At 41.6% G+C, this 22744-nt stretch overlaps 1 protein-coding gene across 2 annotated transcripts in view; it reads right to left on the reverse strand.

The window, feature by feature from the left end:
* Positions 1-22744, reverse strand: part of LOC126417601 (uncharacterized) — a 220308-nt gene that overhangs the window by 141320 nt on the left and 56244 nt on the right. For both annotated transcript variants that reach the window (XM_050085132.1, XM_050085131.1), the window contains one exon: positions 7916-7991. In XM_050085132.1, the coding sequence (XP_049941089.1) occupies positions 7916-7991 (76 nt within the window). The remainder of the gene's footprint in view (positions 1-7915; positions 7992-22744) is intronic.

Below are 22744 nucleotides of genomic sequence, written 5' to 3' on the forward strand. Positions count from 1 at the left end.
GTAGACTATCGCCCATGTTATTCAATCCGTACACAGAGCAAGCAATAAAGGAATACAAAGAAGAATTTGGAATAGGAATTTAAGTCCAGGGAGAAGAAATAAAAACTCTGAGGTTTGCCGATGACACTAATTCTGTCACAGACAGCAAATGACTTGGAAGAGCAGTTGAATGGAATGGACAGTGTCTTGAGAGGAGGATATAACATGAACAGCAACAAAAGCTACACAAGGATACTGGAATGAAGTCAAATTAATTCATATGATGCTGAGGGAATCAGACGCTTAAGGTAGTGGATGAGGGCAGCAAAATAACTGATGATGGTCGAAGTAGAGAGGATATAAAATGTAGACTGGCAAGGGCACGAAATGCGTTTCTGAAGAAGAGAAATTTGTTAGCATTGGATATAGATTTAAAATGTCTTTTCTGAAAGTATTTGTATGGAGTGTAGCCATGTATGGAAGTAAAACATGGACAATAAACAGTTTAGATAAGAAAAGAATAGACGCTTTTGAAATGTGGTGCTGCAGGAGGACACTGAAGATTAGACAGGTTGATCATGTAACTATTGAGAAGTTACTAAACAGAACTGGGGAGAAAAGAAATTTGTGGCGCAACCTGAGTAGAAGGAGGGATCAGTTGGTAGGACACATTCTGAGGCATCTAGGGATCATCAATTTAGTACTGGAGGGAAGTGTGAGGGGTAAAAATCAAAAAGGGAGACCAAGATATGAATACAGCAAGTAGACTGAGAAGAATGTAGGTTGCAGTGGTTGTTTGGAGCTGAAGAGGCTTCCACAGCATATATAAGCACAGAGAGCTGCATCAAACCAGTCTTCAGACTGAGGACCATGACGACAACAACAACAACAACAACAACAACAACATGTCACATAGCTCAGGAAATATGACATCACAAACTCTGAGGCACATTAAAAACTAGCTTTTGCTTGAAAAAAGCACAAATTACCCATACTATATTCATCCAGTGTTTCATAATGAGAGCACATAGCAACTTACATTAAATTTTAAGCAAAATTCAAACCTTTAAAAATTTTTTCTCACTTTCATGCTTAACATCAAATATTTAACACACACGTTACCTCATTTGAAGCTGTTTTACACATGGTAGTTTGATGTTTTAAGGAGTCTTGTGTCTACTGGTAAATAAAGAATACAGTGGTAAGCACTGTGTCAGATTCCATTCTGACATGACAGAAGGGTTAGAGAAATAAAGATGAATTAAACTGGAAGTGAAATATAAAGTTTAATTAATAATGCATTTAAAAATATGATGAAATGGAGAAAATAGAGGAAGTAGTCATTAGAGAGAGTGAGAGGAAACAGGGGGGGAGGGGGGGGGGGGGGGGGAAGGGAGATGGAAATATAAAAGTAATTGAATAAATAATGAAATTCTGCCACTGGAAAAATGGGGGATTGTTAACAAATGTTAAGCCAAGAGGGTGGCAGGATGAGATGATGTGTCATAGAGGAATTTCTCCTCTCCAGAGTCCAGAGAAATTACTACTGGGTGTGAGGACTCAGATAGCCAATACAAAGTAGCTGGCACTTGGGTCTCTCAAGTCATAGTGTGGAACATGCTCAGCAAATGGATAAGTGATAGGGGGTGGCAACATGCCACAGGTTTTACATAAGGAATAATTGTTGGGGTAGTGATAATTGCTGGAAATGCCACATAGTTTGTAAAGGCTGTTGTGGGGGCGACAGAAGGTGAGTGTGAATGGTGCATGAAAGATATCAGTGACGGATGACCCCATCTTAGGGTTTGACATGAGAAAGGCGTAACTTTGCGAGAGTCATAATATAATAGAGGTGTTTGAGGTTTACACGGTAATGAGTGATGTTGGGGTGCTACTGGTAATCCCCCCCCCGAAGTAGGTGATACACTGCTCGAGGAGTCAAGAGGAGACTGCCATGGAGATATGTTTGTGGACAATATCTGTGGAGCACTTACATTAAGTGAAAACAATGGTGTGGTTATTGCTACAGTTGTCGAGGGATTTGGTGTTGAAGCAGATACATCTGCTATGCAACAATGGAATCTGGAGCACGTTCTTGACCTGATATCATATACAACAACCATGTTGTTGTGGTGGTCTTCAGTCCTGAGACTGGTTTGATGCAGCTCTCCATGCTACTCTATCCTGTGCAAGCTTCTTCATCTCCCAGTACCTACTGCAACCTACATCCTTCTGAATCTACTTAGTGTATTGATCTCTTGGTCTCCCTCTACGATTTTTACCCTCCACGCTGCCCTCCAATGCTAAATTTGTGATCCCTTGATGCCTCAAAACATGTCCTACCAACCGATTCCTTCTTCTAGTCAAGTTGTGCCACAAACTTCTCTTCTCCCCAATCCTATTCAATACCTCCTCATTAGTTATACGATCTATTCATCTAATCTTCAGCATTCTTCTGTAGCACCACATTTCGAAAGCTTCTATTCTCTTCTTGTCCAAACTGGTAATCGTCCATGTTTCACTTCCATACAAATACTTTCAGAAACGACTTCCTGACCCTTAAATCTATACTCGATATTAACAAATTTCTCTTCTTCAGAAACGATTTCCTTGCCATTGCCAGTCTACATTTTATATCCTCTCTACTTCGACCATCATCAGTTATTTTACTCCCTAAATAGCAAAACTCCTTTACTACTTTAAGTGTCTCATTTCCTAATCTAATCCCCTCAGCATCACCCGATTTGACTACATTCCATTATCCTCGTTTTGCTTTTGTTGATGTTCATCTTATATCCTCCTTTCAAGACACTGTCCATTCCGTTCAACTGCTCTTCCAAGTCCTTTGCTGTCTCTGACACAATTACAATGTCATCGGCGAACCTCAAAGTTTTTACTTCTTCTCCATGAATTTTAATACCTACTCCGAATTTTTCTTTTGTTTCGTTTACTGCTTGCTCAATATACAGATTGAATAACATCGGGGAGAGGCTACAACCCTGTCTCACTCCTTTCCCAACCACTGCTTCCCTTTCATGCACCTCGACTCTTATCGACTCTTATAACTGCCATCTGGTTTCTGTACAAATTGTAAATAGCCTTTCGCTCCCTGTATTTTAACCCTGCCACCTTCAGAATTTGAAAGAGAGTATTCCAGTTAATGTTGTCAAAAGCTTTCTCTAAGTCTACAAATGCTAGAAACGTAGGTTTGCCTTTTCTTAATCTTTCTTCTAAGATAAGTTGTAAGGTTAGTATTGCCTCACGTGTTCCAACATTTCTACGGAATCCAAACTGATCTTCCCCGAGGTCCGCTTCTACCAGTTTTTCCATTCGTCTGTAAAGAATTCGCGTTAGTACTTTGCAGCTGTGACTTATTAAACTGATAGTTCGGTAACTTTCACATCTGTCAACAACTGCTTTCTTTGGGATTGGAATTATTATATTCTTCTTGAAGCCTGTGGGTATTTCGCCTGTCTCATACATCTTGCTCACCAGATGGTAGAGTTTTGTCATGACTGGCTCTCCCAAGGCCATCAGTAGTTCTAATGGAATGTTGTCTACTCCCGGGGCCTTGTTTCGACTACAACAACCATGTGCTTATTGAATACTGATGAACAGTTTGTAGAGGTGAGGATACCGTATTTACTCGTATCTAAGGCGCACTTTTTTTCCGGTTTCTGTAATCCAAAAAACCACCTGCGGCTTAGAATCGAGTGCAAAGTAAGCGGAAGTTCTGAAAAATGTTGGTAGGTACCGCCACAACTAACTTCCGCCATCAAATATATGTAGCGCTACACATGCATGCTTTGCAGACACAAAGATAAATACTGGTGCCAAAACCTCTACATCAGTAAATAAATTTAAAAAAAGGTGGAAGGCGAGATTTTTCTCCGCCCCGAGTTTTGACCAGTGCATTTTCATACATTATCCAACGAAGTAAATACAAATTCCGTATTGTTCATCTTCGAATGTAGCAGCATTTCAATGTACTATGAAAATCCGACTGGCAAGACTGTTTGGGATTTTTGTCAATAGGGCCAACTCTACATTCTGAATTTTTTCCTATCTGTGAGAAGAGATGGTTGTTAATAGGAACTTTTATGAACTGTGAATCACATGCAGTATTCTCTTCACCATAAGAATAATATGAATATAAACATTTTGCCATGTATTCTTTCGTGTTTGCTACTATCTCATTTAAATCCTGCCTGCTAATAAACTACGAAACTAGAGTGAGACAACAGCAAATGTGGAAGAATATACATATCATGTCATGTTTATATTCATATTATTCTTATGCCTAATAGTAATACAGTCAGAAATGAAGCATGGCAATTGACTAGATTTTTAAATCTAAGATGACTATTAATTTCTGTGCAGACTGTAATGTACTAAAGAGGCGTCTGCAAATATTTTCAAACGGAGAAAAATTTTCACTAAACTCTCGTTCAGAACATCTTCTATCATATGCAGTCTATTATTTGGTTCTTGTTGGTCATTATCAAAGAAAGCAGCAGTGTAAATAACAACAAATAGCAGAGACTTGTCATTGTTAAGGTTTTTAATATGGCTATCAATCAGCGACTGTTGTATAAAACAAAATTTTGAATAACACAGCCCTCAGTCGCAAACACAATTTTTTTAAATTATTATTATTATTATTATTATTATTATTTACTAATTGTGTTCATGACTGAGGGTTGTGTTTTTCAAAATTTTGTCTTGTCATTGTTTCACTAATGAGACAATTCCTCTCTTTTTTTTATTGTAAGTGGCGGTAGCGCGCACAAAAGCAAGCCATGCTGCGAGCGGTGACAGGCTGTACACACTCATTATCAGAATGCGACAAACAATGCATGACAGAGTACAATAATGCATTTTCAGCTTAGAGTGACGTAAACACCTATAACAAAGAGAACGGCACTTATCACATCAAAGAAAAATAAGCAATCAATTCAAACCAGACGATGCATGTGAAAAAGGAAGGGTACCCGTATAAATACGGACGGAGCGCCTGACGCATAGCAATGGCTACCTGGTAAAGCTTAACTGCTAAGCTTATGACTCGAACCAAACTACTGTAGCTGTATCGTCATTCATTTTACCTAAATTGTGTCTCATATTACAATGGACCAACTTTGTTTCGATTTGGAGGTGCGGCACGAAACGTTTCTCTCCCCTTGAATTTCAAGTCTCAAATTTCAGGTGCGGCTTAGATTCAGGAAATTCTTTTTTTACTTGATTTCGAGTCTCATTTTTCAGGTGCAGCTTAGATTCAAGTGCGGCTTAGATTCGAGTAAATACGGTAAGCATCACTGATGCAACTGTTTATTGTACTGTTGTCTAAGTTATTAGTTCTGCAGCAGTATGGGTGTTTTTCACCCTGCATGCATTGGTTGATACAAAATTGGTAAACCTTGAATGTGTACCAAGTTAGCCACAAGACCAGCCTCAATTTGTCATCTGATTAGCATACCATGTTTCATTTAAATTACAGGTTGTGTCATTCCTCCACTCTTGGGCAATCAAATAATGTACCTAAGACCACTGTGTTCCTATACATAGGAGACTGGCACTTCAATTAACGGCTCTGCACCTTATACAAAGCTGTTCACCCTGCTGCCAAGAACTATGCTGTGAGTGTTGGTTTGATCCAGCTGGGAAGAGCCGTTGATATAATTTCTTTATCAACTTTCCAGCATATCCTAATTTCAGCCACGAAGAATTTGTGGATATACGTAACATCATTTATGATACAGGAAGATATGCCACTGTTTCGGAGAAGTACACAGTAGCAGTGAGTATCTAGGCTGTACGAAAAGAAACATTTGACATGGGAGGGGGGAGCAGCTGTCGAAGTGGATGTTTCTTATTGGTTGGTGGTCTGATATCTGGGTGTGAATGAACTGGAAAGATGAAAACAATGAGGGTGGCAGATTTAAATTTGCAAAAGGACCAGGTGAATTTGAGCTGGGAATGGTTCCAACAGGAAGTACAGGAGTTGTTGCTCACCACCGAATTCACACCACTAAGATATCATTAGCAAATTTGTAACAAACCAGAGAATACAGCTTCCGGGCATTGTGGCCCATGGAAAGGCAGGCAAAGGGTGCTGTCATCCTGGTTTCCATAGCTGTTTCACTGATTTGTTTGTAGCTCTCAACCTCAAAGGTGAAATGATAATGAGTAAAAATCAATTTACAAATAAATTGGATATTATGACAAAAAATGAAGTTTTTGGGAGACATTCAGGTAAATTTCAGGAGAGGCCAAGGGAATACATGTAGGTTGTTAGTGAAGAGTGAAGCTGCACCAATAGTGAAAATGTAGTTGGCCGTGAAGAAGTGCAGGGAGGAATTTGAAATGTTCCAGGTTGTGATTTTCTATAAGAGGATAAGAAAGATGGTTTAAAGATAGTGGTCCACCAGTACTGTCATGCATTCAGTTGAAACAATGAAGCTACAATGGCATAACCAGGATGGTTATTTCTGTGTATTTTATGTGGTATGTAGACGGTAGGGGTGCATAGGTGAGGACTAAGGAATCCCAAGCAGGCAGTTGCAAGACCTTGCGAGGTGGCTATGGTTTACAGGATTTTCCATAACTCAGTCTGGATGGAAGGACTGGGGTCATTAGGAAGAGAACAGTTTTGTACATTCAGATGTCCAAAAGCCAGAGATGCCAATATGCCACATATACCCCACTGTCTCATACCAATGTAGTGGAGCCTTTGGAATGAGGGATGACGATGATACAGTGGTCCTTCTTTAGGTTACAGATAGCTCAGGGCTCAGATGGAATAATGTTCTAGGTTTCAGTGATAAAGATAGGGAGATGGTACTGGAAGTGAGGAGTTCCTCGAGATTATTGTTTTGGGGAACAGGACTCCTGGAGATTATTGTTTTGGGGAACAGGACAATGATCATTAGAAGTCTCCTATGCAGGGTTTGAAGCTGACACTCCTGGTTGTGATTTGGGACTAGGTGGTACAGTGATATTGGTAATAGACACTTTGGGTGAATGTTACGGAATATTTAATTAGAACAGAGTGATTTAATTTTGTCGTGACAGAAGATCAGGTCTTTTGATACAATGGATGTCTCTGGATGGTAGAGATTTAGGCCTGAAAGGGGGTAGGACTGTGAGATGATCTAGCATGAAAATGGCTATAGATGGGCTTGGGACGGAGATGTGCCAGCACTGGGAGATAAAGTGGGGATGCCAGGATGGGATGGTTTGTTGGCTATGATTTCTTCTTCTTTTTTGCTTGTTTTTGTTTTTGTTTTTTGAGTGGGGGGTGGGGAGGAGATGCTGTGAGTGATAATTGTAAGGGAGGGTAGAAATGATACCACAGAACACTGTAAGCTGCTATCTCTCTCTCTCTCTCTCTCTCTAATTTCCTCTCTCATCCTATTTCTTAACTGCACTATTCTTACCACTTTTCAGTTGTCATCTTTAATCCCTCTTTACTTTCTTGTTCCTAGTCTGTTCCATTTATCACCTCTAAGCTGAGGTTAGCACAGTGCTTATCAATGTACTGCCTTGACACCTTTTCCTCCAACTTTGTCTCCCTTTATTCTCATCACAGGTGGGTCCTGGCAATATAGCATCTGAGTGCCATTCTCACCCTTTGTAACCTCCTCCAATCAATTGATCTTTCCTCCCATAAGAACAAAATGCACATTTACAAACCTAGAGTTATTATTTACTTCACTAAGTGGCAGCACAATGAAAGTCATCTCCTGAAATAAAGTACTGGCCAATCATTCTCTTTTTTCCAACTGTATCATTTTCCATTTGTTATTATCACAAAATTGATACCAGTCAAGTCCTCTGGAAATGGCCATGATCCAGTACTGCCAAATAACTGGAGAGAATGTTTCTAACATTGGAGGCCGATTCATTGAATGTCAATACTGCTACTCACAGTACTCACCATTAGGCAATCTTCTTCCTTTTGTAGGGAATTTAGCAGTTTTTGAAAATATGTCTTCTTTATTAAATCGCCCAAACTGAAACAATATTATCAAATGGTACTGTAGGATTCCAGGACATACATACATACTTTAGAACAAAACATCTGGCAACAATGTGGAAAATGTTACACGTGTATCATTAAAAACACCTAATAGTTTAGGCTGAACAGGCAGGAATGCATAGCTTCCTTTTTTTCCCCCCCAAATCAGTTCTTTTTTTAATCTTAAAAACCAACATGTAAAAGAGCACTGATTGCTGTATTTTAGGTTCTAGTGCTTGTCACATAAGTGTTTCAACTGCTTTTACTTTTAAAGCTGTCTCTGAAACCAGCTTCAGCTAGCCTTATACAGCTGCTGTCATTGTGTGTTGCCAACTGTATTTATTGCACAGCGGCATAATAATTGTGTTCACATGAATTGTTATATGGAAATAAAATATTGTTACCCCTAGATTGTTCCACATGAAACTGTCAAATATGACACTGACCGTCATCTGTAAGCTTCGAATAAACCCACCAAGATCTGGGTACTCTGCCAGAAACAGAGCATCAAGAATCAAATGGTAGCATTTCAAGAAGAATATCACCTCTTAAAGGACCAGTCAAGGAAATTAATACAGCCAAAGTTGAGGCTGTTCTGAAGGAGACAAAGAGAAAGAAAACAAATGATCTTCCAGCAGAGTTACGGTGCTCTCAGTAGTGGAATGCAGTAGGTTGTCTCACAGATCTTATCTATCAGATCATCAGTCGACACTGAGTCTCTACTCGACACTGTGTTGTTTTCAATGCCAAAACTGCATTGGCGACAACATGGAGTCAACTGGAGACTCCCTAATGGAAGCTAGCCCACATGTGCTAGTAACAAGGACTCTACAATAAATGCACCAAGGAAATCTAACAAACTTTTGGTAGCAGTGGGACCTCAAGATGGCAGTAATGTGCTGCCAAACTAGTTGTGTGAGACAAAAAAGATATTCTCAAGTTACAGCTTTAGTGGTACTTCCTCTCATATACACTACTGGCCATTAAAATTGCTACACCAAAAAGAATTGCAGATGATAAACGGGTATTCATTGGACGAATATATTATACTAGAACTGACATGTGACTACATTTTCACGCAATTTGGGTGCATAGATCCTGAGGAATCAGTACCCAGAACAACTACATCTCGCCGTAATAACGGCTTTGACACGCCTATGCATTGAGTCAAACAGAGCTTGGATGGCGTGTACAGGTACAGCTGCCCATGCAGCTTCAACACGATACCACAGTTCATCAAGAGTAGTGACTGGCGTATTGTGACGAGCCAGTTGCTCGGCCACCACTGACCAGACGTTTTCAATTGGTGAGAGATCTGGAGAATGTGCTGGCCAGGGCAGCAGTCGAACATTTTCTGTATCCAGAAAGGCCCGTACAGGACCTGCAACATGCAGTCGTGCATTATCCTGCTGAAATGTAGGGTTTCGCAGGGATCAAATGAAGGGTAGAACCAAGGGTCGTAACACATCTGAAATGTAACGTCCACTGTTCAAAGTGCCATCAATGCGAACAAGAGGTGACCGAAACATGTAACCAATGGCACCCCATACCATCACACCGGGTGATACGCCAGTATGGCAATGACGAATACACGCTTCCAATGTGCATTCACCGCGATGTCGCCAAACACGGATGCAACGATCACGATGCTGTAAACATAACCTGGATTCATCTGAAAAAATGACGTTTTGCAATTCGTGCACCCAATTTCATCGTTGAGTACACCATAGCAGGCGCTCCTGTCTGTGACGCAGCGTCAAGGGTAACCACAGCCATGGTCTCCGAGCTGATGGTCCATGCTGCTGCAAATGTCGTCAAACTGTTCGTGCAGATGGTTGTTTTGCAAACATTCCCATCTGTTGACTCAGGGATCGAGACGTGGCTGCACGATCTGTTACAGCCATGCGAATAAGATGCCTGTCATCTCGACTGCTAGTGATACTAGGCCATTGGGATCCACCACGGCATTCCGTATTACCCTCCTGAACCCACCGATTCCATATTCTGCTAACAGTCATTGGATCTCAACCAACATGAGCAGCAATGTCACGATACGATAAACTGCAATCGCTATAGGCTACAATCTGACCTTTATCAAAGTCGGAAACGTGATGGTACGCATTTCTCCTCCGTACACGAGGCATCATCACAACAACGTTTCACCAGGCAGCACCAGTCAGCTGCTGTCTGGTATGAGAAATCGTTTGGAAACTTTCCTCATGTCAGCACGTTTTAGGTGTCGCCACCGGCGCCAACCTTGTGTGAATGCTCTGAAAAGCTAATCATTTGCATATCACAGAATCTTCTTCCTGTCGGTTAAATTTCGTGTCTGTAGCACGTCATTTTCGTGGTGTAGCAATTTTAATGGCCAGTAGTCTATATCGTCAGCTGAAGACCGTCGGAAACGTGATGGTACGCATTTCTCCTCCTTACACGAGGCATCACAACAATGTTTCACCAGGCATTGAAATGGAGGATGTCATGTGTGGCAGTGGGCTCAGCAACATGGTGGTCCACTTGTTTCTTGGCCACAGTTCGTTGGTGGCCATTCATGTGGACAGACAGCTTGTTGGTTGTCATGCCCACATAGAATGCAACACTGTAGTTACAGTTTAACTTGTAGATGACATGACTGGTTTCACAGGTAGCCCTGGGATAGTTGATGTTTGTGACTGGACTGGAGTCGGTGGTGGTGGTGGTGGTGGTGGTGGTGGTGGTGGGAGGATGTATGTGGTAGGTATTGCATCTAGATCTATTACAGGGGTAAGAGCCATGAGGTAAGGGTTTGGGAGTAGGGGTTGTGACAAATATATTGTGTAGGTTCGGTCGACGGTGAAATTCCACTGTCAGATGGGTGGGAAGGATAGTGGGCAGGACATTTCTCATTTCAGGGCACGACGAGAGGTAATCGAAACCCTGGCAGAGAATGTAATTCAGTTGCTCCGGTCCCCAGTGGTACTGAGTTAAGATGAGAATGCTCCTCTGTGGCCGGATGGTGGGACTTTGGGAGGTGGTGGGAGACTGGAAAGATAAGGTATAGGAGATTTGTTTCTGTACAAGTTTGGGAGGATAATTACGGTCTATGAAGGCTTCAGTGAGACACTCAGTATATTTTGAGAGGGACTGCTTGTTACTGCAGATGCGATGACAACGGATGGTTAGGCTCTATGGAAGGGACTTCTTGGTACGGAATGGTTGTCAGCTGTCGAAGTGGAGGTACTGCTGGTGGTTAATAGGTTTGATAAGGACGGAGGTACTGATGTAGCCATCTTTGAGGTGGAGGTCAATATCTAGGAAGGTGGCTTGTTGGTTTGAGTAGGATGAGGTGAAGCAAATGGGGGAGAAGTTGTTGAGGTTCTGGAGGAATGTGGATAAGGTGTCCTCACCCTTGATCCAGATTGCAAATCTGAACCAGCGATTTAGGATTCTGGGTGTTTAGGAAGGATTCCTCTAGATGGCCCATGAATAAGTTGGAAGGATGGTGCCAAGTGAGCTGTACCCTGGATTTGATTGTAATGCCTTCAAAGGAGAAGTAATTGTGGGTGAAGTTATAGTTGGCCATGGCGACTAGGAAGGAGGTTGTTCATTTGGAATCCATTGGGCATTGGGAAAGGTAGTGTTCAATAGCAGGAAGGCCATGGGCATTAGGGATGTTAGTGTAAAGTGAGGTGGCATCAATAATCATGAGCAGGGCACAGTGTGGTAAAGGGACAGGAACCGTGGAGAGCCAGTGGAGGAAATGGTTGGTATATTTTACGTAGGAGGGTAGGTTCCGCAGAATAGGTTGAAGATGTTGGTCTATGAGAGCAGATATTCTCTCAGTGGGCGCACAGTAACCAGCCACAATGGGGCGTCCTGGGTGGTTAGGTTTATGGACTTTAGGAAGCATGTAGAAGGTAGCAGTGCAGGGAGTGGTAGGGGTGAGCACAGATGGATTCTGGCGAGAGGTTCTGGGATGGGCCTAAGGAATTGAGGAGTGACTGGAGATGCTGCTGGATTTCTGAAATGGGGTCACTGTGGCAAGGTTTGTAGGTGGAATTATCTGACAGCTGACGGAGTCCTTCTGCCAGGTAATCCTTGTGCTTCAAAACAACAGTAGTAGAGCCTTTGTAAGCAGGTAGGATTATAAGGTTGGGATCCCTTTTTAGACATTGGACTGTGGTTCTTTCCACAGATGTAAGGTTAGTTTACATGTTGAGGGATTTCCCATGGCCCGGCAGATTCCAAACCAACAACCTCCTTCCTAGTCGCTGTGTCCAACTATATCCTCCCCCATAAGTACTTCTCCTTTGAAGGCATTAACTACAAAAAAAATCTGAGGTACAGCTGTGGCACCCACATGGCGCCATCCTATGCCAACCTATTCGTGGGCCATCTGGAGGAATCCTTCCTAAACACCCAGAATCCTAAACTCCTCACCTGGTTCAGATTCACTGTTAACATCTTTGCGATGTGGATCGAGGGTGAGGACACCCTATCCACATTCCTCCAGAACCTCAACAACTTCTCCCCCATTTACTTCACCTCGTCCTACTTCACCCAAAGAGCCACCTTCCTAGGTGTTGACCATAACCTCAAAGATGGCTACATCAGCACATCTGTCCAAATCAAACCTACTAACCATCAGCAATAGCTCCTTTTGACAGCTGCCACCCATTCCATACCAAGAAGTTCCTTCCATAGAGCCTAACCATCCATGGTCATCGCATCTGCAGTGACGAGTGTTCCCTCTCAAAATATACTGAGGGTTTCACTGAAGCCTTCATAGACCATAATTATCATTCCAACCTTGTTAAAAAAAAATCTTCCAAGACTTATCTTTCCAGTCTCTGACAACCTCCCAAAGTCCCACCATCCGATCACAGAGGAGCATTTCCCTCTTAACTCAGTACCACTGAGGACTGGAGCAACTGAATTACATTCCCTGCCAGGGTTTCAATTACCACTCATCATGCCCTGAAATGAGAAATGTCCTGCCCACTATCCTTCCCACCCCTCCGACAGTGGACTTCCTCCATCCACCGAACCTACACAATATATTAGTCCTTCCCTACACAACCCCTATTCCCAACCCCTTACCTCATGGCTCTTACTGCTGTAATAGATCTAGATGCAAGACCTGTCCCATACATCCTCCCAGCACCACCACCTACTCCAGTCTGGTCACAAACATCAACTCTCCCAGGGCTACCTGTGAAACCAGTCATGTCATCTACAAGCTAAGCTGCAAGTACAGTGCTGCATTCAATGTAGGCATGACAACCAACAAGCTGTTTGTCTGCATTAATGGCCACCGATGACTTGTGGCCATGAAAGAAGTGGACCACCCTGTTGTTGAGCACACTGCCAAACATGACATCCTTTATTTCAATGACTACTTCACAGCTTGTGCCATAAGGCTCCTAGCCATCAACACCAGCTTTTCTGAATTGCGCAGGTGGGAATTTTCCCTGCAGTATATCCTACACTCCCGTAACCCTCCTGGCCTCAATCTTTGTTAGTCATTGTCCTCATCCAACCAGCCACTTCCCTGTTCTCATACACAGCCCTCATTCCACCATCACACTCAGTCTAGACTTTCTACTTCTCTCCTATCCTGCTATACCCCTTCCCCACCCCACCACTTGCCTGCCCTTGGTCCAACCAGCAGCACTTCAATGTCCACCACCACTACCCCATCATCCTCCACCCTCCCTGCTCCAGCCTCCTCCTTACCCCCACCCAGACGCCATTTCCCATCGTGCGCTGGTGTTGATGCTTGCAGTATAGCCTCAGTTGCTTGAGACTGCACCATCTATTTCTGACAAAGGTCTTATTAGCCAAAAGCTTTATTTGTGACAGTCTTTTTGTTGTGCCTATCTGTGACTTAGCATCTCTGCTATATGGTGAGTGGCAACTTTCCTTTTCATAATCTTGTTACTTTTCATCCTGAATTTTCCACTGTTTAAATTTAGAATCAGATGGGTCAGACAGACTGAGATAGCTGTGAGGATAGTACTATGATGAACATTTTGGAACAACATGAAGTTATAGCATTTTTTGGTTTTAAGGACTCATAGTTTAAAAAAAATCAAACAATGGAACATCCAAGATGGAATATTGACAATATTATGAAAAGGATAGATTGCTACTCACCATACAATGGTGCTGTTGAGTTGCAGGAAGGCACAGCAAAAAGACTATTAAACAAGTAAGCTTTCAGGTAAAAGGGCTTCTTCTGAATTAGACCAACCAAATACAACTCACACACGTCACACCAGTGCCTCTGGCTGGCTAGGTGAGACAGGGGCAATGGTCATGTGTGTGCATGAGATGCTTGAGCATGAATATATATATTCATGCTCATATATATATATATATATATATATATATATATATATATATATATATATATATATATATATATATATATATATATATATATATATATATATATATATAGAAGGAAACATTCCACGTGGGAAAAATTATATATAAAAACAAAGATGAGGTGACTTACCGAACGAAAGCGCTGGCAGGTCGATAGACACATCACCTCATCTTTGTTTTTATATATAATTTTTCCCACGTGGAATGTTTCCTTCTATTATAATGATATATATATATATGTGTGTGTGTGTGTGTTATCTAACACAGAAGAGGGCCTTTTGGCTGAAAGCTTACTTGTTTAAACAGTCTTTTTCGTTGTGCCTAACTGTGACTCAGCATCTCCACTATATGGTGAGTAGTAACCATCCTTTCCATAATACTGTAACGGTTTAAAAAATATGTTTGTCAACATACCACTTGCAGGCACAATATGCACAAACTTCCTAGCATTTAATGATTATGAATTTGTAACCCATGAAGTATGCAGACTATAATGTTGAATACGAAGTGGTACTATCCAGTATTTTACGTAAAAGTACTAAATCTTTGTGTAAGTGACTGAAAGTAGCATGGACGCTGCCACAGAGTATTGTGATAATAGTGCTGGCAGTCAGCCGTACTATGTTGACATGTAGAGCACAATAACAGATGCACAAGTGAGTTGCGAAGCGATGACAGCTGAGAGCAGCATTGAACAGGCCAGCACAGCCAAGAATGATGTAGTAAGCGGGTCGTTGCACCACACTCGAGCGACACACTTTGTTACGGCCAACTTGACTAGACACCAGGTTTTAGAGAAACAAATGCAGAGAATTGGATTATAAATGAGGCTGCATTAGAAGACAAGAGACCTTTCGATTTATAGACTCAGTCATCGTTGAGCAGCTCCACCACCTCCCACCCCAGGGACTCCAACCGCTAATGTACTTCACTGTGGCACTCGAGGGATAAGTTGTTTGGCATTCCCTACAGAATGCACTTGTCACAGCTTCACCATCACAGACACCCTGAAAACTGAACCTAAGAAACCCCTATGAAATGCAATGGAATAGGCAAGTATATTCATGTAAGTCATCATCAACGGTCAGTATGATATCTGTGTCCAGTCTATGCATCGGTCAACACTCGACAGAGTGGTATCACTACCCATGATTAACTCCCATAAAAAATTTCAAACACAAACCCAACCATTCTATTCTTCTTCCTTTATGTTTAAAAAATTACAAAACCAATAACTTGTTACTCTAAATTCCAGTATATTTAGCTTACTATACTCACAGCTTATACAAAGACCTAATGAGTTAAATCATTTGCTTGCGTGTGCCATAGTGCTACAACTTCCTCCAGTTTCCATTACTGCCATATGATAATACAGCTAAAATCGTTCTTATTCCTGGCTTTCCAAGTACTACACATACGTCCTACATCTTCAAAATTTTCCTTAAAATGTTAATTTATAGTTAAGTTTATTAACTAAGCTCTTGGCTATCTTCATAAAATACCGATGCAATTATCGCGAATAAACACTAGGTGGCACATGTGCAGGTGTTGGGTTTGTATTTTTACTTCTATTTCTGGAAGAAGTGGTTGTAGGAGGTACAATATTAATAAAAGATAATAGAATAGTCAAAGAAGATAGAAATTGTCCCCAAGAAAACTACGATAGAAATATGGAAACAATTTAACTCGGACGGCCGGTAGTCATCAATTCACTGAATTTGTAAAGGGCGCAAAATCTCCTGGGCCATTAAATCTTTTTACTCATATCTATACTGTATAACCCTTTATCTTTCCCTATATAAGGGTCTGTTAGATATACCATAATGCTTTTGGACGCAGTATATTCTGAACTTTAAAAGGTCCACTGTAATGTTGAAATATTTGCTCGCTTCCTTCTTTAAATTTGAGCTATGGTGAAAATCAAGTATGAATTTTGGAAGTTACTTTGATAAATTCATATTACTTACCAATTGTAACTCCTCTAATAAACAACTCGATTATACACTGTTATTTACACCTGCCTTCTTATGGATTTCCTGCTTACTACTCCCAATAGCCTACTGCAGGCGCAACAATTCTTTTTTGTGTTCTTCAGCATCTTTCTTAGAAAGAGTGTTAGTATTAAGTGATTCTAATTTTTCTTGTATGGTAGAATTTACAAATTCAGGTAATCATTCCTCCAAATTAGACAGCGTTTCAGGTGTGCTAACTATGTCTTCAAATTCTTTGCATTGTTCTAAAACAGTTACAAACTAATTGCCTCTGAGATTTGCTCTTTTACTTCCTCACAAACTGAATTACATTGGTTACTGATATCGTCCTTCAACTGCTAAGGCAAATGGGTCAAAATAGTTGCAATGTTAGTTAATTTAACTTCTATTTCGTGTCTGATGTGTTCTGTTATCTCTAAGTTTAGTTCTTCTTTTGTATTTTCTACCTTGACAGACAATTCATTACCTTTAGACTCTACTTCATTAGCTAGTTCCTCTCTAGTGCCAGATAACTCATTTCTAGTGTCAGACAGTTTATTATTTGTTGAATCTATTTTGACAGATATTTTCTTAAAACTAGAATTCATTTCATCAGCCATTTGTTGTAATAAACCTTAAACCATTCTGGAGCCACTGCAGTAATTTTTCTAGTAATGACTGGCAAATATTCTCTAGCAAGCACCCTCTATTGGAAATCAAGTACCATGTTTCTTGACAGAGCACAGGGGACTGGGGTAGGAGACCCACACCGCTGTACTAGGCAAGGTCCTAATGGAGGTGGTTTGCCATTGCCTTCCTCTGACCGCAATGGGGATAAATGATGATGATGAAGATGACACAACAACACCCACTCATTTCAGGGCAGGTATAAAACCCTGACTCCACCAGGACACGAACCCGGGACCCCGCACTAGGGAAGCAAGAACACTACCACGAGACCACAAGCAGTGGACTGCATCCTACATTACTCTGATAAATTGTTACTGCACAGTTTTCTTAAATGTGGTAAAACTGAAACATGCTGTCACTGTCTAGAAGATAAGTTTTCAAAGTGGATTTCTGTATTTTCTCAACAGTTTACTCTTTCCAATGAACTGCACTCTCTCGTCGTGTAGCCTGTGCAACCGCATGTACATGGTGATATACTGCAATGATTTGCCCCGCCTGGCGCAACCAATGTACCAAACACAGTGATAGGTGGACTGCACTGTGTTGTATAGCAGCATACCTGCAACATTTCTCAGCTACCCACCGATGTCAGGATTCAAAATCTTCTTATCTGAACCTGCCGAAAAATTCTTCTCTTCCACACCTACTGAGAAACTACTCTGTCATTTTTAAAACATTCTTTTATTCATCTGTCGATGTTGTTTACTTGACATGTAAATTTAATTGAAGTTGCTGCAATACATGTCCCACAATTGTATAAGTTTGGTTTGTCTTCAGGTTTCGTGATTTGTTCAGATATTTCCTTTCGCTCTCTTCTTAACAGATCATTGCTGAGTTTTGACAATATACTTACATCCATTCACCTATAGTTTTTCCTTTTGTTTAAACCCTGTTGCTCTTAGCAACACTATAATTTATCACTTATTGAATTTCAAGATTTCGTACATTTATAGTTCTTTATTTGCTCCCTTTTGCTGTAATGCTCCATGTCCTGTACACTGGAAGCCAAATGAAGTGTTCTTCTTAATGGTTTAGGGTTTTATGTAGCTGCTGACTCCCTCCTTGTAACTGAAGATGAGTCAAAACACTTCATGAGATCTGTCAATTGACGTAGTATCTAGCGTATTTACCTTTTTCTTTTAATCTGGTCACCATAGTCAATTCTCTTGAAGTAGAGGTCCTGCTAATCAGTACCTCTGAGATTCCATATATAGCCAAGGAAAGGCTTGACTACTTCATGTTCTGCAGCTGTTATTGGTCCAAAAGAAGATAACTACTAACATTACAAAAAAGCACACCCACTACTTTCCTTTTACGAACATGCATTTCCTTGGATGAGTGTACAGATCATTAGAGTGACTTGTGAATTAGGGTAGAACACAAATTTTCATATTACACATATCTCAAAGGCTCAATATGACATTCAAGATTACAATATATTTTACTTGTCACAAAACCATCTTCTCTTTCGTTTTCATTCTTGGAGAGTGTGGTTGCACCTTGGTGATCAAGCCACCACCAAGCTATGATGCCAAAACATAAAAGACCCTGCCCACAGCAGGTGAAGTGGTTTATTTGTTGTCACACATTGCTGTTTTCTCATTCTCCACACCCCTCATTTAATGTCTGCACATACAAAAACAAACACTCCCATGCAGTATTTGTTCTGTGACTTACTCCATACTTAATATTACTCTGTCATGATCATCTTTTCTTGTACTAAACAATGAGTGTGAAAGACTATTCGCCTAAACGGCATGTACCACTTGAGGGTAAGCTAGCATGAACAGCATAGTGAATGCATCATCATAGCCAAATACACATGAATCCAACACCCACCATAGTGGAACAACTAGCTCCACAGACGATGAAGAGACTGAAGAAATGTATGATGAAATAAAAGAAATTATTTAGTTAGTTAAGGGAGACAAACATTTAGTAGTTATGGGGGACTGGAGTTAGATAATAGGAAAAGGAAGAGTAGGAAAAATAGTACATGAATATGGACTGGAGGAAATGGAATGGAAGAGGAAACTGTCTGGTAGAATTTTGCACAGAGCATAATTTAATCATAGCTAATACGGTATGAGAATCATGAAAGAAGGTTGTATACATGGAAGAGACCTGGAGACACCAGAAGGTTTCAGACTGATTATGCAATGGTAAGACAGAGATTTCAGAACAAGATTTTAAATTGCAGGACATTTGCAAGGGCAGATGTGGACTCGACCACAATTTATTGATTATGAACTGCAGACTAAAACTGAAAAAATTCCAAAAAGGTGGTAAATTAAGGAGGTGCAACATGGCTAAGTTGAAAGAACCAATGGTTGCTGAGTGTATCAGAGGGAGCATTTAGGCAACAGTTGACTACAACAGGGGAAAGGAATACATTATAAGCCGAATGGGCAGCTTTAAGAGATGACATAGTGAAAGCAGCAGAGCATCAAATAGGTGGAAATTGTTGGATAGCAAAGGAGATATTGAATTTAATTGATAAAAAAAGAAAATATAAAAAGCATCTAATGAAGCATGTGGATGTAACTTAACTCATGAACCAATTGATTTCAGAGATTGCGCATCCACACAGTTCACAGGTCCACTTATAGAGACCACCTGGGATGGCCTCCTGGCATATTCTGGTGAGCTGTCAAAGAACTCGGCAAACATATCGATGGAAGAAATACTCTAACGTATGATTTCCAAGCAGTAAGCTTTCAGAGAACAAGAGCAGGCTCTCAACAGCACTCTCAATCAAGTGCCATTTGCATGTTCGCACTTACTCTCCCGTCAGTGCAACTGTCGCTCTTCCCAACATTAGATGAATCAGCTGAAGACTGGGACTCCCACAAGCCACGGTTACACTATTTCCAGGTTCCTTGTGAGGGGAATGCAATCCACTTCCTGGCTTTTACTGTGCATTTATCAGTTGTTGTGCCAACTTGCGCCTTTGCAAGAACTGTCCAGATTATCATTTGATAAAATATGCAAGCTCCTCTCAACAAATTTTTCTGACAGAACTTACGTCATTGTGACGTGTGTAAAATTTTATCATTGTCAGAAATGCCCAAACCAATCTTACGAATCCTGAGCTGCAGAATTACACGGGTTGAGCCATCATTGTAAATTTGTCACTAGTACTCATCACAAATCCTCCACTGGCCACATGGTGAATTATATTATTCGTCTGACCCAAGATAGGGAAGTCCATGAAAAAGTACTTCAATGTGAGAATCCGATGCTTACAGACTTGCTCAATACAGCACAGTCCTTCGAAGTGTCACGGGTCGCAGGTGATCAGATTGCTGCTTGGGGGGAGGTATCAGAAGTTGCTCGGTCAACCCGTGTCAGGCATGCTTCAAGTGTTCAGGATGACAGGGAAGCCATTGCAGCAACACAATCTTCGACTCAGCAATGCATGGGGCAGCATTGGTTACAGTCACAGCAACAATAGGCCGCATCAAGACAGCGGCTGTGTGCCCCCCCCCCCCCCCCCCCCTTTCCATCTTCCCCAAACTGCTTTGCCTAACAAGAGCTTGTTGCATGCCTTAGGTGTTAGGCTGTGTGTGGTGAAAGAAAGGCCACATTGCATCAGTGCGTAACTCCTCTTCAAACATGGTGGACACGGCAGTATCTCTACAGCAACTGTCTCCCCAAACAGATTGTTTATTGACTTGCGTGTGTTTAATAAACTACCAAAAATTCAAATGGACTTTAGTGACTTTAGTAAATGCACAAACGTATGTGGACTTGGCCTCCCCTTCCCTCACACAGGTTTCACAGAAGTTCATTAGTTATAATAAACAGTACACTCCAATCCTAGGTCAGTTCTCCAATCCTATCTCTCACAAATCTGTTGTTCACCTTCCTTGTTGTGAACCATTCTCATACTGCAGACCTGGGCTAGACGTGTTAAACACTTTCGGATTCTCCATTGCCAATGAGGTAAATTTAGTGTCACATCAAGTTCTGTATCGGCAGCTGGAGTCCCTCTGCTCTGAGTTTTTATCTCTGTTTTCCCCTGGGATCAGTTGTGCTACTGGTTTTCATGCCCACGTTACCATGAGAGTCCGCCTGCCCTCATTTTTTTATTGCCTCTGCAGCGACTTCAGTGTCACAATTGATGCACAGTATGTGATAGACACATACCCTTTGTCCTGCACTGATGTGCTGCTCGCAAAATTATCAGGTGGCTACTACTCTTCCGAGATTGATTTATCAGAAGCATACCTCCAGCTTCCTTTGGATGAAGTCACTAAATGCCTTCTCACTGTCAATACACCATTCAACCTATACCAATATGAAAGCTCACCTTCTGGCATTGCTAGCATGCTCACAATTTTTCAGTGTTTTTTAGAACAGTTGACCAGCCTCTAAGCCCGGATGCAATATTTACCTCAGTGATACTGTTGATTCTGGTTCTTCCACCGATGACCAACTTAGAACCCTTTGATCACGGTTTTCTTTCCTACAGTCTGTGAGTCTCTGGTGCAATCTTGCCAAAACTCAATTTTTTCAGCTATCAATTGACTACTTGGGTTTCAAGGCTTCTCACACAGAGGTCAGGCTGTTGCATCATCATGTTGATGCAATTGCAGCTGTGCCATGGCTGACCTCTGTTAAGGAGCTACAGGCATTTCTAGGTAAAGTTGTGTGCAACTGTAAGTTTTTGCCGGACGCATCCACTGTTGCTCAGTCTCTGCAAGTGCTTTTGTGTAAAAATGTGTCTTTTTTCTGGTCCCCAGCTTGTGACTGGGTGTTCATTCAAATCCAAGTTTCAATCTGCCCCATGTCCGGCCACTTTTCAGCCATGTCAGCATCTCGTGTTGGCTGCAGATGTCTCTCAGCAGGGTCTTGGCACGGTGTTGGTGCACAAACACAAAGACGAGTCTGAGAAATTTCACATCTCCTTGTATGGTTCTAAGACGAGTCTGAGAAATTTCACATCTCCTTGTATGGTTCTAAGTTCCAAGTAATCATGGATCACAAGCCTTCGGTTGCTCTTTTTCACCCTTCAGCTTCCTTGCTGGACAAGGCAGCATATTGTTTACAGCAGTGGGCTCTTTCCTCCTGTTATCAATATCAGATACATTACTGGCTGACAGCTCAATACCCAAACGCCAATGCCTTATCTTGCCTTCCAATCGTACCAGACACGACGTTCGGGAGGACGAGTTGCTTTGTTTCTATTTAGAAACTGAGAATCAGAATAAGGTCAATGGTTTTCCCATCATTGGTGCCATAAGAGCATCAGCTTCCACCGCAGATCCTGTACTTAGTCAGGTCTTCTCTTTTGTGCAACACAATTGGCTGGAAAAACCTCCAGGCTGTGCCTTGAATCCCTTACATAATTACATGTCCCTCCAGCACTGCCTTTCTGAGTTTCACAGGGTTCTTACATTAGCTGCAGAGGACCTGCTCCCTGGGTTGCGTAACGTACTGCGGCTTCTGCATGTCGGTCATTGGGGGTCCTCTCGCACCAAAGCTTCGGCCCATCTATATGTGTATTTGCCGGGCACAGATGGGAACATTACGCATCTTATCGCTGGTTGCACTCGCTGTGTTCAGCAACAGGCGGCCCTGTGGGAGCATCTACGTGTCAATTTTGCTGGGCCCTTCCTAAATCAGTATTGGCTCATTGTAGTGAACATCTATTTCAAGTTTCCATATGTGGCGCATTGTCCATCCATGTCTGCAGCAACCACAATTGCCATCCTGT

Source organism: Schistocerca serialis, chromosome 1 (genome assembly GCF_023864345.2).
Source record: "Schistocerca serialis cubense isolate TAMUIC-IGC-003099 chromosome 1, iqSchSeri2.2, whole genome shotgun sequence".
Classification (NCBI taxonomy): domain Eukaryota; kingdom Metazoa; phylum Arthropoda; class Insecta; order Orthoptera; family Acrididae; genus Schistocerca; species Schistocerca serialis.